Below are 18843 nucleotides of genomic sequence, written 5' to 3'. Positions count from 1 at the left end.
GCCTGAATTCACATTAGATTTCACTGCAGGTCAGCCACACCAGAGCTCTCCTACAGACCCCAAAGGGCACCTGCTGCCTCTTCAGAAAGTCCTGTCCCTCTGTATCTTCCCCTGCCATATCTGCAAGGTTAGAGGCAGCTTGGGATGTACTTGCTTGTGCTGCATAACTGAGGACTACATACACAGTGTAAAGCACTCCTTGTGATGCTTGGGTTGGATCAAAAGGCAACTTTGAGCCACCTCCAGTACAGGTAACAGAGGGAGCAACAAAAGCAGCTATCTTTAACTCCTGGTCCCAAACTGAACTGCAAGCTGTTTTTTTGGGGGGGGGAAAAATAATTATCTACCTCACAACTAAACTCAACCAGTTCTCATGTTCTCCTTCAGAGACTGACAAAATCATACTTTAAGTGCCTGGCCAGAAGTTTTTTTTGGAAGCAAACCAATGATTAGCCACTGGTTAAGCTACTTAAGAGCCAGAAGACATGGGCCACTCTCTTCACTTCCTCTCAAAATCCATTAGCAGCAACCTCAATCAATTCTTTTCTATCGAGCTATCCTCAAGCCATACGACTTACCCAGTCCTTCCACATTTTCTTCTTTCTCTGACAGCATCTTTGTTTTCTATCTATCACTCCTCATCCTCCTCTCCTTCAGGGGGTCCTGGAAAGATCTGTGCCATCAGCAACCACTTTGGATTTGAACTCCTTCTGCAAAAGGCACTGGGACCTGACAATATTTTAGGAAATAGATCTCCTGCTTCCACGCAGGTTACTAAAGACTGAAGCCACAACCATCAGAATGAGTTTGAAGTGTCCCCTTCTTAGGAATTAGGCAACTCTCCCCTCAGGGAAATCAGTAATTTTTGAAGAGAAAGATCTGATGTTGCTCTATAGTTAAGTGCTCCCATATTGCTCAATGACTTACTGAAAGTGAGAAGTAAAAAAAAGTTAAACATGGAAATTATCAGTTTATATTGCTGTTTCAAGACTACCCACAGTGTAGCAACAGACCTCACTCCAGGTCTCGATGAATGAAGCTGGAGCCCAAACTCAACTTACAGCTTTGTTAGGATGTCTACAACAACCAACTTACATCATGTTAAAGGTAGGTATTTAAAGGAGGTTTATTGGGGCTAATACTAAATTCAAACAGCCACAAGCTCATTTTCCATGTTTACCACACCAACTGTTGACAGATGAAGTCTCAGCAGAAAGTTCAACTTTTCATTTCACCATGACTTCCTGAAATGTGACTACAGATTTCAATATTTGGCATTTGATCTTTGAGAGAGATATCACGTTTAGGAACATTCTACGAAATACATTTAAATCATGACTCAAAACCAAAACGATTTGGAAGTTTTGAAACGTAAAGCTGTTAGTATGAAATTAGCTTTTATTTTTTTTTTTACCTCAAAATAAATGCACATTTATCGTTTATTCAAATGAAAACTGAAAAAGTGTATCTTAAACAAGGGGGAAGCCTAACAGAGCAAATATCATAAACACCATCAAATGCTTTCTCCTGCCATTGCCCAGCTCTGTTTGGCTAAAAACATCAGCTTAATTTATTTTTCTTTTTTCTTTCTCAGTATGATCAATTAAAAGAAACACTTGAAAGCACCGAAATTAGAAGTGGTATAAAACAAAACCAGATACTCCGTTCCCATCAGAATTCACGTCCATGTATTGCCACACTTTTATATAAAACTTTCACCTAAGTGTTGTACTAAATGGGATTTAGTAACCTCTTCTGCAGTTTAGCTCTTGATATCTTGGTAAGAGAAGTCAATGCATAAGCATGTCAGAAGTCAACGCTATAGTGTAACTACAGTATAACTCTAACAGGGCTTCTAAATACTGTTCACCAGAGTGATGTCTTATAGTTGAATTTCAGTTTCAGCAGGTACTTCAGATTTACCTGAGCAACATCATACACAATATATCTGGGAAGAGTGTTAAGGAATAATTACAGTAATTGATATTAATAACACAGAAAAAACTCAAAACACAGTCGAACTTCACCTTTCAATTTACGTTACTACACAGATGCCTGTGTGATTAACCAGCTCTAACAGCTCAAATCACAACATTTTAAATCTGACTACTCTTTTAATCTGAAGTGTTTTACACTATAGTTATAAACAAGCAATTAACAGTCGCAAGGAGAACTGATGATGGTGCAGCAGAATCCTGAGTGACAGGCAGGTGAGGTGAATCGACTTAGATATGGGGCTGTAGTTCTTGCAGATTATTTTTTGTCAGACAGTAACACACATCTCTCTCGCTATCTAAACAGCAGAGTGACGTAGCCTAGATGAGATCTTCAGTTACAGACCCGGCATTTACAATTATAATTGCAGCTCTGTTGCTATTTTCCAGCACCAAGTCATTAATGCCCTCTTAATTTCCCACTAAAAACCCCAAACTGGAATCACAGAGAAGAGCTCTACAATTGTTGGCAGTGCTTGCACATTCTTATTTTTTCACACAAAGTCCCAGCTCACCTATTTGTTTCTCAAAGCTTTAGGCCTCAAACTTACCTCTGATCCCAAAGTGTAAAACAAAATGAATGCACATTATTTTACCTCAATTAGCAAATATTAATTGTATTATAGTTTACTGTCTGACCAAGACAAATACTATATTTAAGAAAACTCAAGATAAAAACAGTATTGCCCTGAGTTGTGTTGCCAAGACTGCTTGTCAGAGGAAAACAGTTCACCAAGAAAGAAGACAGTTTCTACAACCCTGAGGTTGCATTAATGGTTTTCCTGCTTTACTGGCAGTGAAGAGACTGACTCAGGACCTCAGACACCACTTATACATATTCTTATTACCTCTTGTGAACGTTAAGCACACATTTGGAATGAATACCCACTCAAAACCTGCAAAGGGTCTGTGGAACACATGCGATGTGATGACAAACTCCCTAAAGCACAGAGCTGGCTCCCCCTACCCTCCTGGCCATGCTGGCCAGCCACAGCACCAGGAGGAAGAAAACAGACTGGATCGATGTGAAACCATAGGCTGCATTCCCTTCTCCTTGTCCTGGCACATCTCTGGGCAAGACACTACTTGGCAGTGCTGCCTGGCCACTCCAACGCCTTCAGGTATTGAGTCCTGTTGGAGCAACAGCTATTGCTACATGTATAGTCTTCTATTTTTACAGAATGACAACTCAAATGCAACAACCGTAAAATCACCTCCCTTGCAGAAGGGATTGTCTGCAAATGCTCTCCAAAGCAAATGTGAAAGAAAGCAAACACAGTGCCAAAACTCCTGGCCTGCCTCAGCAAGGTCCTGCTAAACTCAGCAACACTCAGACACTGTGTGCAGCCAACATAACAGCAAAGGATACTCATTATACAGGAGACAGGTATCATTAATTCCCGTTGAGATCCCATTCCCTAGGGGAACCTCTACACCACCAAGGGTGGTAGTGGCTGTGGGATCAGGTGCAGTTTTGCCCAAGCCTAGAAAGGGAAAAAAACATCAGTTACAAATCTAGAAGGCAAATACAGACTTTGCACATAAAATGACTTAGCCAGCCAAATACTACTTCACATGTACTTCCAAATCAAGTGTAGAAGTACCTTAAAAAGAACACAAGGAATACAGTCTGTTCATTCAATTTAGCATCACCATACTTATGGCAGTGGTGCTCTGCTACATTAGAAGTGACAATTTTAGACTTTCGACTTAATTGTCTAATCTGTATGATCAAAGCTAAAACAAAGATTTATAGCTCTCATATCCCAGCTCCATTAATGAAAACATGCACATTGCAGCGTTTTTAGACTAGTATAACAAACCAATTCTTATTCTCTTTAAACTTTTCAATACAAATCTGATTTGACATCATAATAATGTGTGTAGCATGTATTGAAAAAGATGCTAAATCACATTTTATTCTATTTTAGGCAACTGATGTTTTAAGCCTCTCAAAATGAATAGTTTAAGAAAAGCCACTCATTACTGAATGTTACTGTTCTTCAGTCTCCCATCTCGGTACAGAAGGCAGTCATGATTACCATTTCTTTCCCTTGAATTAAAGAGCTAAGTCTTTTCTCTCATCTTCTTTTTCAGTGCAATATACTTTTTGCAGATAGAAGTGTAATGAGAACAGCTGTTCCATCTGAACTTTTATTCTTAGCTTTTCCCTTCTCTCCAAGCTTCTAAGGCATTTTGAAAGCTAAACAATTATTCTTGTGATCTATCAAACCTCGCATCTTTCTTCTAAAATACACAGCATTGTTACAATGAAAGCGAGTAAGAAGTTTGAGAATGCACCCTATATTTTTTTCCTGGGTAATATCAAATAAAAGTTTCCTCCTAAACTTCAGGCACCTTCAATCTTAACACTCCAAGTGTACTAGCTTCCATCTTGAAACAACACATACATATATACTGATGCAACTATAGGGGAACATGATGCAACTTCTTAAAGAAGTCCAGCTCTGAAATGACTACAGTGCCCTTCACTAAGCAGAGCACCACAACCCAAGTTTGCCACCAATTACAGATTACCAATGACAACTGCTAATGCTCTGCTAATGCTTACCTTTCACACTGTGTTTTCCCTTGGGCAATTTTGTGATGTGAGAAGCGTTCTTTAGCTCATACCTGGACAGCACAAAGAACACATGATAGCATTTTACATTCATCTTAAACTATACTGGTGGAAAAAAAAAAAATCATAAATTTTACAGGCTTCAGTTTATGGTGAGTTAATATAAAGTTAATCTAGCCTTCTGGAACTCAACAGCCTTCCTTGTCTCAGTTACTAATTTTGATGATGTTGGCATTTTGTACAAGATTCTAGCTAGAACAGCAACAATGATTTCCCCCCCCCCCATCAAATAGCTCTCATTTTAAGAAAAAACAAATCTTGTTCCTAAAGAAATACCATGTGCTCTGTCCTCACACTGAAGAGAAGGCTTGCAATTTTAGCATCACCTTCTACAAGGATATATTAAGCACACTTGGCAAATACTCTTCATAAGTTACTTACATATTCCCAAGGGCAACTTCTCCCAGTAGTACTAAACCTATGGGATCAGCTTGAGATGTGTGACAGTAGTTGGCACTCTTGGATACCATGTCTGCAAAATAGATGCCCTTCCCAAACATGTAGCCAGTCTGCAAGCAGAAAATAAATAAATAAATAAATAAATAAAACTGGGACAATAACACAAAGGCAGCATTGAATCCACCTGGCTGGGCTCCCAGGAGAGCAAAGCTGCAACTCCAGTTCTTGTGGACACCAGTCAGCAACTCACTTGGGACACACATTGGTGTGTGAACGTTGACAGATAACACAAGGTCCTCCCCACACAGAAATTCTCTGATTTAGGCTGTCAGACTGTGGTCATCCCCGGGCACAGGGATGTAGGCAGCCAGAGAAGCTGTTTCACATACCACAGGAGCTTCAGGCGGAGCTATCCGGAGACCCTGCGAGAGGATCCCGGCGAAGTTGGTGGTGCGGGAGCCGTGCCACAGCAGCTGGCGATTGTGAAGCTGCTTAAATGGTTTGTAACGCTGACTCTCCCCTTCACGCTCAATCCTGAAGATCTTCCGTTCACAAAGGGATAGGAAAAAAGAACAACAAAGCAAGCCAATCGTTACCTTCATGCAACTAATCGGGGGGGGTGGGGGGTGGAAATCATCCCATCTAAAATACACATTAATCTGCTATGAAAATTGATCTGGATGGTTTCCAGTATTTGTAATTTGCTGTGTCATGCTAGCAAAAAAGAGGTAGCGTCGATCACGTGGTTCTTATTGATTACTTCTCCACCTTTTCTTCTGCATTTTCATGAGGCCCTATTTTCCTGAAAAATCGTTCAATGAACTACGGCTCAATTTCAGATGATTGCTCCTCCACCTCCCCTTTGAGTCCAATTAAATTAAAATAAAAACACAAACACAAAGACACCTCTTTAAGCTTAGATTCATCTCTGCCCACACTTCTGCTGTTCTATTAAATAGGAACTTTTCTACCAAACCATCCCTTCAACAAAAGAAACTGGGCAAGCTACTCAAAAGTAAAAGGAAACTGCGAACAAGTCAACTAAGGAGAGTCCATCTTCACAAAGTTAAACCCCAGTATAGCCCAGCTTACATCCACGACTTTGAGGTCATATGCATTGTGCGTAGCAGCATGAGTATTCTTCACATATTGTTTAATAATCTTGGCTTCTTCTGAGTCTTTGTCAACAACCTGCAGAGAGGCAAACGAGAAGATTCTTTAGCATCCAAACTAAAAGGCTTCTTATAACACAACGACACCTGCCCTATGCTTGCAGCTGCTCAGTTTAAGCCTCCTTTACCATTTAGGTGGAAATACATTCCCAGCTAGAGAAATGTCCATATACAGATATATATAGATAGCACTCAGTCACAGAATGTCTGAGACAGGAAGGCACTGCTCGAAATTGAGATGATTTTTAACTCCACTACTCAGAGCAGGGTAAGCTGGAGGAGGTAGCCAAGGGCTGAGTCCAGTCAAGCTTTGAACACCTCCAAGAATGGAGCCTCCACAGCCTCACTGGGCAACTTTTTCCAGCGTTTGACCACTGTCAGAGCAAACAAAGAAAAAACCCAAAACCTAACACTATCAACAACAAAATCTTTTTCTTTTGTTTACATATGAATTACGAATTGTATTTCAATTTGTGCCCATTGCCTCTTGTCACTGGGAGCCACTGAGAAAAGTCTGACTCTACCTTCTTTCCTCCCTTCCTGCATCAGGTATTCATAAGCATTGATAAAATATCCCTTGAGCCTTCTTTCCTCCATGTCAAAAAGGCCCAGCTCTCTCAGCATGTCCTAATACAACCCATGGCCCAGTCCCCTAACCATCTCAGTAGCAATACATCTGTCCAGTTACAGTTTAGTTGATTTGTTGTACTCCAAAATATTCACAGTCACTCGTTTCCTTTTATTTCCTTTACCTTAATATCAGTTCGAAGTTTTTCATAGTTGATGTCAATTGGGTCTTTATCTCCATCTTCATTTCCACCTCTGAGAAGGCTGTAAGCAACCTCAATGTCAAGCAAGTTGTCTAACATCTGCACTTTAGCCTGAAGAATTCAAATAGGTTTTGTTATGTTAGTTGGGCCTTTGACATGTTCAGAATAAGTCTGGAACACCCCAAATTATAGAAGTATATGACAGTCACTGGCCACATCTAACAACACTGTCTTTTAAATACATATACTTAAATATACTAAAATATACCCAAACCTGTATACATAACATCTCTATCTTCTAATATATCATACATATAATTATTTACACAGACACATGCACATAAACAAAATTATATTCTTAAAAAATCTAAGTTTAACCTCATGCTTTCATGAGGTTAAAGTAAGTTAAACTTGTTTTTCTTCAGAATATCTTTCTGTTTGTGAGGTTTGAACATTTACTTTAACCTTGTGCTTTTATGAGGTTACAGTAAGTGTTACAACCTCACATATTCTCTGTGTAAGATGTCTGATATCAGACCTATTGCCTGCAAAAAACATACTGTTTCCAGTCAATACCTGAATGTATTCCAAGTTATTTAGGAGAGGTGGTTTCTTCATCCCGAAGTCATGAGGAATCAGAGTATAGAAGCGGTTGGAGAGGTCCAAGATCTGGGATTCTGAACCACTGTCAGAAACTGCCTAGACAAGACAACAAGCACCAAAGAAAATTACTGAGTAAGACTAAGTCTCCATAGCAATAAACACACAAAAGATACTATAGGACTAACACAGAAGCAGCAATACAAATAGTGCTTATGCTGAAAGACTCACAGGACTAAAAAGTGCAATTCTACTTAATTGTCGTGCATGTAGTAAGTCACAGTATTTGCACAGAGATACACAGAATTTCTCATGTGAGAAAAATCTAATGGGGATTATGGTTCTGGAGGGCAAAATAAAGTCTTCTGGATATGGAAAGGGTGCATATCCTTGTCAAGGCTCTGGTCTGTTCTCCCAACTGAAGTTCTGTTCCTGTACCTATGCTTTGCCAGGGAGCCTATGACAAAAAAATGGGTTATATGCTGGTACACTTTTGCAAGTTGTTCAGGCAATACTATGTAGTGACTCTGGAATGGTTCAGATCACAATGTGTAAATACAATAACGTTATCAAATCAGACCCTTTCCTGTGTCAACTTAACCTTTATGCTCATCCTCTAATAGAATTCTCTGGGGTAGGAACACCAGCTCACTATTAGAACAAGACACTGGCTTCATTTGCTCAACTGCCATTCATGTCAGCCTAAAGTTTGTGCTACCAAAGGGTGAAAGACAGAAGTACTGCCCAAACTGGTACAACAGTGAAGAGACTACCCATGGAAGCCACATCCTCTTCTCCAGAAAGAGTGAAAGAAAGCACAGACTTTTATATGCACAAGTCAACATTCACCCCACTCCAAGCCCAGAACAAATTCTGAATTCCCCTTTTTTTCTAACATCTTCCATGCTCACCTGCTGAACCTCATTCAGGATGGAGTACGCACTCTGGATCTGTCGTTTGCTCAGCTTTCCCAATGGCATCTTCTGCAGGTCAATCTGATGAAAATATAAGTGATTAAAACCAAACCTCACTACATTTAAACCACTGCAGCATTCCCTCTCTGGTTTCTAGGGAAACTAATCCCTCCATGTGAGTAGGACTGACCCCTTAAGAATGGAGACATTGGACTGAGGACTCTGTGGACTGAGGAATTATGTCAGAAGGACACACCATTGAGAAGACATCCTACAACCAAAGGAATACTTAGCAATAGGAAGCTAAGCACACATGCTAGGGCAATGCCAAATTAGGGTACTAAGTGTCTGGCATGAAGTTTAATATTAACCTGGTGTCAGATGCATTCCTCAATCACTTCAGTAACCACACACTTCAGCCTGGCAAAGAAGCAAACTGAATGAAGGAATTCTTGTTCATAAGAAATCTGTGACTCTAGGTACAACCCAGACAACCTCTTCCAACTTTACAATTATCAAGGGTCAAATGCAAAGGTGCTTCATATTAATTCATGAAAAATGAACCAAAAAACTCCAACAAAGTTAAAAATTATGTCTTGGTTGCCTGCATTTATCCACTGATTCAATTCAGATGTTGGTTTTCTTTGTGTATTGATGGATTTTGGGAGAGTTTCGGAAATCCTTCATTGTTAAGAACCATCTGAATGCAAAAACATTCAACAAAAATCAAGCCCAATGGAATCTTTTAGAAAGATCATACATACACCTTCTGGACTCTTGACAATACTCAAGATACACTCTGCAGGTCAAACTAGCTTTTACTTAACTCGATGGGTTTAAGATTTAGCTCATGGACAGAAGATACTATGAAATCATGACTATCACGTACCATCTGGCTAAGTTCCACATTATTTATTCCCCATGGAGCTAGGATACCCAGTTGTATGCACATCTTCTCTGCAAGTTGAACTCGGAAGACTCTTCCAAGCTACAGAGATTGGTGTGAAAGAAGTGATTTTGCATGGAGATTCCCAGCCTGTACTGGGTTTAGGAGAATTTTACCTTTAGCGACAGCTAAGCACACATAAAGCCAGATACCAAGAAAAGCCAAGATGGGCTGCAGGAGGGAAGACAGGCTTCAAAACCAATCATGTTTTGGGGATGTGAGAGGCACAAAGCTAAGATTAATAATCTAACAAAAACAACCTGCAATAGATTTTTAGCTCCCAAACTCTTGGGGCCAATACTCTCTTGCTGAGTACCATCTGTACCAACTTGTATTATCTAATTATCAGTTGAAAAATCATGCAGAACATGTAGAAGTAAAATGGGCTATTTAACTGGGATGTGCAGAATAGCTGCAGAAACCTATATCGACCATAAGTTAAATAAATGTATAAAATAACATATATAAGCACTAAAACACTAACACCTATAAAACATCCCCCAATCATGTGATTTAGGAGTACAATTCCAACAGAGACCACAAACTGCCAAAGGGCTGGAGGTAGTCAGAGCCCTGCAGAGCTAAGCTCTGATATAAAGCTCACCTGCATCCAAAGCTTCATTGTTCGATGTGTCAAAAGAATACAGCAGCCAAGGCAAGGGGCTTGGTCTAAAACAACAGCAGCACTGCAATTACCACCAGATGTACTGAGGTTAACAAGAAGAATTAGCTCCACATCACAGATGTGTGCACCAAGACTGCCATGAGAGGCAAGGAAGATGTTTTGCCTTCCACTCAGGCAAAGGAAGACACAGCATTAGAATAGACTCAGTCCTCTAACAAGCCCTTTCATGTAAGGCAATGACACAGATAATTGTAATAAACTCCTGTATGCTTGGTCAGGTAAAATTCTTGAAGGCTAAATTAGAAGCAGGAACATAAATGCATCAGATAAACCCACTGTCATGTAACAAACTAAGAATTTGCTGCAGTTTTGGCAGAGCGAGAGCGCCTGGATGGAATGAAATACTCAAGATCAGGTTGATTAAAGGAACCAAGCAGCCATTTCTGGACGATGCACAGAAACCTCTCACTAGAAAAAATATTATTTCCTCTAATGGAACACAGCTGTTCGGCAGCATCAGTACAGGAAGATAAATCTAATAGGAAGACAGGCCCATCTGGAGTCCCAGTTCTACTATAGATCTGCAGATGGTGTGAATTAAGATCGTTTCAACAGAGTTCTACAAAACCAAATGACATGAGATGATGATCAGTTCAGAGTCTTTAGCCAGTTACACTTACAGAGAATTATTAATATTATTAATATTAAACAAGATTTGGATGTAAAGCACCTGAGAACACAATTAACTGAAGGTGCTACAAAATGTTGTGCAAAGCTTTCTGTAGAAAACAGTGCAAAGCTTTTCTGAAAGGCAGATACACAAAATACTGCTACAGAGAAAAAAAACCAGCAACTTCTTAAATAAGAAGTCTTAGGGCAGGATAACTAAGCTGGCTGAAGAAAATCAGAGTTTGTTATTTAGAATCAATTCAGTTTGAATGGCTGCATTAAAACAAACAGCAGGATCTCTGAACACCAGTAAAACTGTGCAAGGATAGACAGATGAAGAGAGAGAACAACTCTCTGAGAGCTTGTTAGAAAGATGGATCAAGAAGTATGGACGAAAGAATGATGAATGAAAATAGAGTATTGTTAGAACAAATGAGAAATACAACAAAAACAATCTCAAGTTTTGCCCTGTTCAGAAGAGGATGTGGACTTTGTCAAGGCACTTAAGTTTGTATTAACTGGCAGCATTTCTCAAGTCTGAGCTGCATCTCAATTGCTACCTAAACCAGCAGTAGTTCTGCACCCCCCGAGCCCCAAATGTGGTTCACCACTTAGCAAAAAAAGACGTGTCTCCAGCCTCACATCACCAGCAAATTGCTAATCTGTGTTACTATTTTAAGAGCATTCAGCAAACAGTGGTCACTATGCATGTGTCACTGGAAAAAAAACACAAACAAACAAAAAGACAGAATGATTACTGATCCCAGGACCGGCAGATGACTTTCTCACAGGTTTGTTAAATTGAAGACACTGATAGGCAAAGAATGTATCTGTGTTTTAAGAACTGCATGTATCATAACTAAGTCACTACTTCCAGTGCTTGGCAAATTCCAGCGGGACTCTCGCCTTTATTTTAAGGCTGATCTAAAACTTACACTGACTTTTGGGAAGTATGATGCACCCCAGATTGCAAAGAACTTGCAAATTCTGTCTGTGCAAGTATGATGGTTAGAAGGGAGAAGTCACCTCAAATTCCACCATCGCTTTCTTCATGCTCTCCACATCAAAGATCATCTTAATAAGATCCTGGATTGGCTTAGCAAGTTTTGATTTTGTCCCAGCACCTACTGTCAGTTTCCTGACAGCTTCTTCATCCTAGGAGGTAAAAATAGTATCAGAATTAGCAAAATCACAAAGGATAAAAGTAACAGGCTGGCTGCCATGGCAACAACTCAAAACCAATTTAGTGTATGCATCCTATGACTAGCCTGAAGTTCATGGGGAGCGTGGGACATTGCTCTGACATTTTGGAACAAAGTGGGCTTAAAAAACCACCTATTCAGTAATTTGGCAGATGTTATTTCAAGAGCTAGCACAGTAAAAAGTAAGCAGAAAAGTAGAACTAGGGGAATAGAAACTCTCTTTGCATCTCTGCCTCACCTCAAGCAACAGTATTAATTACTTTTTCTGCAAGCCTTCTGCTGCACAGAGACTTTGATATGAAAAATAACTGTTTACTTTACTGCTTTTATGACAAAATAGATGTAATAACTAGTTTCACCAAGTTTTTGTAATAAAAATTGTCACAGATGTGTACAAGAATCATCAATTACCCAAAATACCATCTCGATGCCTTCTTGGAGAGAGCATTGTACAAATGAAGCATCTGCCAGGTGCTTTGAGTAACACTGTACATTGCAGTGAAACAGACACTTTGCCACTGAAATATTCAAATTTCCAGAATTCAAGCACCGAAAGATGACATCCATTAATTTGACTACACAAAAACTCAACAGCTTGAAAACATGTTTTCTGGTAACTTTATAGCTTACTAACAGCATTCAACTATTTCACCCCAAAATAGTTTAAGTTACAGGTATGTCTTTAAATAAACACATAAACCCTCACTGGGCAGAAAGTGAGGTTAGAAACCCTCACTCAGCCTCACTGGGCTAAGCTATTGGCTTAGCTGTCTAAATAGCCAAACCTTACTGGCAGCAATAATTTCTCTTTCTCAGACTGCTCAAAATGTGCACTAAGCAGAATGCTGCATAGGAGTTGCTTCTGCATTTAGGAGGATTTTGGAGGCAGAAGACGGATGAGAAGTATCTATTTTAAATAAAAGAAAATCTGGTTTTCAGACAATATGTATGTGAACTGACTGCTGAATTAGGTTCAAATTAACACCCTTGAAACTACAGAGTAAACAAGAAGGAGCACTAAAGGGACTTCAGACTTGATAACAGAAAACTCCATAGTTTCCCAACAGTCTGTTTTAATGGATGGCACTCCTTGATCTACAGTTCTCTCCTGTAGCACAGAGATGCAATAGCTGCACTTCATTCCTCTGGTTTGTTAAGTGTAAGTGATCCAACAGTGAGCACAGAGCAGAACAGCTGTAGCAAGGCAGCTAAGCAATGCTCCACCTGGTACTTGGACATTTCACAGTTACCTGCCCATAATCTATCTCCAGGGGGTAGAATTTTTTTGGATATTTAGTGAAGTTCTTTGAATGCCAAGAATTGCCAGTTTTCTCTTCATACAAATTCAGGAAGTGTTCAACAGCATCTTCTTTTGACGGCATCTGCTCCAGCTTGTTACTCCCAATTACAGTGCCCACACGGCCCCAAGATCTGAACACCCAGTATCTATAGAAATGAAATGTGAGAAGAGAACAGACATAAGACACTCCAGTGCTGGATCTCAGTCCAAATGAGACTGACCCTGCAACACCCACACAAACGATGCAATCAGCCCGTTGCATACAATTAATTTTATGGAAGACACTGTCTATCAGTAATTGTTGGAAATCAACAGAGGAGTCACCACAGAGTGTATGTCCAAGAACTGGCAAGAAAAATGCCCAGTGTTAACACACCAGAACTACAGCCCTGAGAATAAACGGGTGCACAGCAGGAAAAGAGAGCCTAACACCTCTTCAGTCTTAATGGTTTGTAAATAAAAATCTTTAGGCTATTGAGATCATATATTTGAAAAACTAAGACAATGCACCTTTAAGCCTCAAGCCCCAGAGTTCAGTATTTTAGAGAAAACAGAAGCAAATCAAGTATTTATTTGTACTATCTCCACCACCCTGGGTGAGCTCCCATGGTATTTATGGGGATGCAATCAGTCAACCTTTCCAGTGCGTCAGGTACAAAATGCAGGCACAGAGATCCCTCCATGTACTGAACCACAGATCTGATACAACCTCACACACAAGCTTATTATGAACATGGTAAAGTGCAATAAATCTGGAGCTGAACCATGGTTACTGATGACAGACATCAGCTACTCTGGATTTCTGTGCCACTTTGTTTGGCAGGGGCAGTTTCATATTAAAGCACTCTCACAATTTCTTTATCTCATCAGCAATGCAACCACTGGACAGCTCCACCATGCACCCAATGGGACCGAAAAGCTAAACACGTGATCAGCCCTGACTATTTCAGTGCATTTTGTTAAGCCTCAGGGTTTAATTCAGGACTACACTGTGGTAGAACAGCCAGAATCTCGTTTTGTTTCCCCAGGTTACAGCTCTGCAATTAGAAGACAAGATTAAGTTGGAGAATATGGAGAAACCACCCCCCCTTAGGTTTTGTCAACATCACAAAGAAATGTCTCCATGCAGAGCAGAGATTTCTCCATGGGTGGCTTGTTCTTTGGCAGGTTTGGAGGAGTTCTTTTAGCTTTGTTTTTTTTTGTTTGGGTTGCGGTGGGGGTTTTTTAAAAGTATCTCCTCAAAGACATTTAACTCACAAGTGGCTTTTGGAGATGTCAAAAATCCAGTAGGTATTAGGGAAAATGTGAACGAAAGTATTTCAAGGGAAAACTAAACTCACCTGTTCTCTCTGTCATCCTCTAGCAGCTGTAATTTATAATAGGAATTGGTTCCTTTCACAATATCTACTAGTCCCAGGGTTGCACTGAAAATTTTTCCACCTTTTTCAAAGACATGAGCAGAATCCTCCAAACCTGCAGAGAAGAAACAAATTAGAACACAGAGGAGGTTACTGTTTTAGCTCTCCTTCCTGCATTCGTGTTCACCCAAATGTTTCATGTAGTGTGATTTAACAAAAATACTGCAAGAACAGTGACCATATGCTCATTCAAAACTACCTGAAGCACGTTTTCCTTCTAATGAATTGTGAGCACGCATCTTTAGATAACTGGAGTGAACATCAATCCTAACAAGAGGGGAAAAAATTGTAACCTTTGACAGAGGATGATCTAAAATCTCTTATCTAACACTGCATGACTGGCTGAAGGAATTCTCAAGAGGTGCAGCTCTGCAGGTGTCACATTAGCAAATGGACTGGAAAGCAAAGCTTGGCCTTGGATGCAGTAGGAATTCTCAGAACAACATCCATGCACCACAGGTTTGGAGAGTGGCATCAGCTGCTCCCCAAAAATTCTGGGGGCAGATGTTCATGCCAGACCTGTGGCCTCTGCTGACTGGGCTTTTATTCACCACACAGAGATGCTCCTGAAGCTGAACAAGGTACATGCTTTCGTTTAAAAGGTCCTTCTGAAAGCTCCACTAAAAAATCCTACAATATCCAGCTTCAGATGTCAGTCAACATCCTTCCTTTGATAGCAACGAAAAAGGTTTAAAAATTCATGTTCCTTTTATGAAACCCCTATCCTTTCACCAAAACAACACTTTGCAAACAATCACGCATCCTGAAGACTGTGGGTAGTGCAGTTATCACTCACCAGAATCAGGATCTACTGCTGCTCCACCCTTCACTGTTAGCTTCATTTTCTTTTCAGACTTGCTAGGTCCTGCAGTGAAAGACAGTTAATTTCTTTCCTAAGTGAGCAACAGTCTGACTTGAATCAACACTTAAATTTCTCAATTTGCATAATTATCACCCTAAAGTGAATCAGATTACCAATATATGAGCACAATGACTTCAATGGCTTTTTTTTACCTAGCTTTAGCAGTCAAATTACAGCCTCCATCCCACCAAGTAAATGAAAAATAAGATTTCCCAGATTCTCTCTCTCTCCTTCTGGCTCCAAGGGGTGGACCATACCATTTTTTCACCTGCACAGCAGATAAGCACAACCAAGCCTAACAGAGTTCAAGAAGTGTTTGGACAATACTCTAGGGCATATGGTGTGATTCTTGGGGATTGTCCTGTGCAGGGTCAGGAGCTGGACTCAATGATCCTTGTGGGTCCCTTCCAACTTGGCATATTCTGTAACCACAAATCCCCAAATGGGATTTAAAAAACTCACAGGACATGGGGGGTGTTCAGATTCCCTGGAGATGCTACTGCTGTGAGACAGTCTGGCAATCACACACCCAACTGTATGACAGAAACCTCTGCTTTGGAGGATACAGAGAACAGGTTCCAAAGATAAGGGAGCAGACCTGATGTTTTTGTTCACGATCCAAAGTTAATAATGCAAGCTCTCTCTGGCATTGGTGAGCAATGTCACTAGTGGTGGATATTTTTCCTCCTCTGTTAAAACAACGTTATGTTCTTAATCAAGTAGCAGAGACCCAGTGCTCTGGATTCCAATATTTTCTCACTTGCTAACACCCCTCGGGGGTCATGGTAGTCTCTGTCATCTTGATGCCCCAGGACCTCCCTGGAGCTGCAATATTGACCAAAACTGGCAAAGAAGCTGATTTCTTATGAGGAAGAGACTAGACTGATGTCAGGGAAACCTGGGCACATACAGCACAGATCTCTGAAGCAAGACTGATCTAGGGAAAACAAAAGCCAGCTCAGGAGATAGTTTCACATTTACTTAAAGCCAGTTTTGCCCTAAGGTCTCATTATTTAAATTTATTACAAGAAAAAGGGCAGAGAACTCAAGAAAAGGGCAAGGACAGACCAGGTTTGCTTTGTGCATGCACAGAATTGAACAAGCCTGTGGATAAACAACTGCTTTGTTCATCACCTTGTTCTTCTTTGACCTTGCCAGCACTCTTCATACTTGGGGGCTTGCTGCTCTTTCCATCCACAGCCATTTCCTCATGCTCCATTTTCACCTCTGCACCCCAAGGGGAAAGTGCATGGAGAGACACAAGCTCCTGGAAATCCTTGCTGGAGGATTTCACATCCTGAAGAAACGCCTCTGAGACCACACGGACTTTGGCCTCCTTCACTTCTTCCATCTTCTTGCTCATTTTCTCTACATCCTCTGCAGAGGCAAGGGTAGGAAAAGGGAGAAAAAAAAAACAACAGTGAGGATTTACAACTCAGCCTCTCCCTTTGGCCACGATTCAGGGCTCTGTAACACTTTGTGGAAACACAGTTCCACTACATTTTGGATTCAACATGTTCTTTGGGGAGGAAAATTGCCTTCGGCTCAAATCTGCAGCTTGGACTAGAGCAGGAACACTCCTGCTTCACCAGACTGGTCCAGCTCTCACCTTCCCAGAGCTGGGCTGGAGCTGTACAGTTCCTTGGGGACCTCCTGGCAGGTGGGAGAAGATCTATCTCAGCAGTCAGTTTGCACCCCAACTCCAACAGGGAGCAAGAGCAGACCCTAACTTGCCAGTAGAGAAAACAACTGCCCTCAGGCACCCACAGTCAGCTCTGTAGCTTCTCCAAGGCAAGCACAGACACAGCCCCCAGCACCTCTCATCCCAACAAGGGTGGCTTGCACGGCACCACAGTCTGCACACAGATCCCAGCTCCAGCTGCCAGACCCAACAGAGCCTTAAGGCACAACCCACAGGGTTAACCCGCTAAGCAAGGGAAGTCAAACAGCACACAGCTGTCTTTAGTTTTCCAAGCACACTAAGGCCATGTGTGCACACAAAACACTCCCCCTAATCCAAACACTGATCCCCAGACGGTTCTGAGGACACATGCCCTCTGTAATCTGCTCAGCTCTGTTACCAGTGCTACCAGTAACCGAGGCAGGGCTGCTCACTCTGTGTGCTGATGCACAGGGTGGCCTTGTTAGCTGTTGTGGTCATCTTTCCTCCCAGGTCCTCCACAATGCTCTTCACCTCCTCCTTGTTCTTTGACAGCTTTCCAACAACCAGGATCTTCATGTTGGTCAGTGGTTTGTCTAAGGGGTTTGGAAATAACACAACATGGTAGCAACAGGCATAGAGTTCCCCACACAACGAGCACAAAGGGACAGCATCCCCCCCACTCTGTACAATCAGCCCAGCTGGCAGGGGGACGAGGGGCCAAGCAGGTCCCAGCTGTGCTAAGCAAGTGGGAGGAAGTTCCCCTTCACATAGGAAAAGCAACAAAGCCCAGCAGCTGCCCACAAAGAGAAGGGATGGAACACAGGGAAGTGGATATGTAGCCATATTAGTTGCCCTTTTTTTGTTTTGTTAAATGAAAAAAAAAACCACTCTGCTTCAGTACTGTGCTACTAGAGACTGTGCTCTGCTTCCCTCTTTTTTGATGCCTGAACAGGATGGGAGAAACTCACTGTCACACAAAAGCTCCTGCCTCTTCAAAAGGAAATCTGTTTTTGAGGGGCTGCAGAGAGGATTATCTCTCAAGCAACAGTGTTCCTACAGTATATTTGAGTCTTGATCTTATAGACAGTACAAGGCTGTACCATGCAAACCCCATAACAAGTCAGGAGTAGACTGGTAACCATCTGAGGCACCATCACATCGTGTTAACACTCTGCAGGCGGGTCCATTCAGGACACGGCAAGTATCTAAGAGCATATTTGCACTGCTGAAGATAAATGCTATCAACTCTGATTGACCAGCCGAGGGTTGTGTTTCCTCTGCTCCTCTCAACTCAGATTTGTTTGGTTGCCAGCAAACAAAGCAACCTGGCTTTAAAATCTGGTCAAACTTTTTGAGTTTACTGTCAGGGGGCACTGGGGCTGGAATCAATTTGCTAATCAGAATCAAGACCTGGGTTATTTTGTCTTCATTGCTAAAATAACATGATCTGGCTGAAGTTATCCGTGCAGAATTACTTTCACCCTTTTCACCAAGTAACAATAATGCCTTGCTCCCAAAACTATGGTCAGAGCTAGAAAGGCTGAATAAGAAAGAATTCAGCATGGATCTTAATGGACAGGCTATATCACCAAAGCATACAACTCTTCCAACAGCCTACAGGGAGTTTCTGGAGCCCAACCTTTTGCCAGCTTGTGGGCTGGAGACAGC

The 18843-nt window shown here is 41.2% G+C and overlaps 1 protein-coding gene across 1 annotated transcript in view; it reads right to left on the bottom strand.

The window, feature by feature from the left end:
* Positions 1–1101: 1101 nt before the first annotated feature.
* The window catches only part of PARP1 (poly(ADP-ribose) polymerase 1), a 30054-nt gene continuing 12312 nt past the window's right edge, over positions 1102–18843 (bottom strand). The window contains exons 8-22 of the mRNA XM_029965068.1: positions 17628–17768; positions 16647–16889; positions 15447–15515; positions 14573–14705; positions 13183–13378; positions 11757–11885; positions 8488–8571; positions 7553–7675; positions 6959–7087; positions 6127–6225; positions 5424–5576; positions 5017–5144; positions 4567–4628; positions 3364–3478; positions 1102–1948 (exon numbers count right to left, since the gene is read on the bottom strand). Coding sequence (XP_029820928.1) covers positions 1867–1948; positions 3364–3478; positions 4567–4628; positions 5017–5144; positions 5424–5576; positions 6127–6225; positions 6959–7087; positions 7553–7675; positions 8488–8571; positions 11757–11885; positions 13183–13378; positions 14573–14705; positions 15447–15515; positions 16647–16889; positions 17628–17768 — 1886 coding nt within the window. The 3' untranslated portion in view covers positions 1102–1866. The remainder of the gene's footprint in view (positions 1949–3363; positions 3479–4566; positions 4629–5016; positions 5145–5423; positions 5577–6126; positions 6226–6958; positions 7088–7552; positions 7676–8487; positions 8572–11756; positions 11886–13182; positions 13379–14572; positions 14706–15446; positions 15516–16646; positions 16890–17627; positions 17769–18843) is intronic.

The sequence above is a fragment of the Manacus vitellinus genome, unplaced genomic scaffold (assembly GCF_001715985.3).
Source record: "Manacus vitellinus isolate BGI_N305 unplaced genomic scaffold, ASM171598v3 scaffold_8_pilon, whole genome shotgun sequence".
In the NCBI taxonomy this organism is placed as follows: Eukaryota; Metazoa; Chordata; class Aves; order Passeriformes; family Pipridae; genus Manacus; species Manacus vitellinus.
This window is presented reverse-complemented; position numbering and strand designations above follow the sequence as displayed.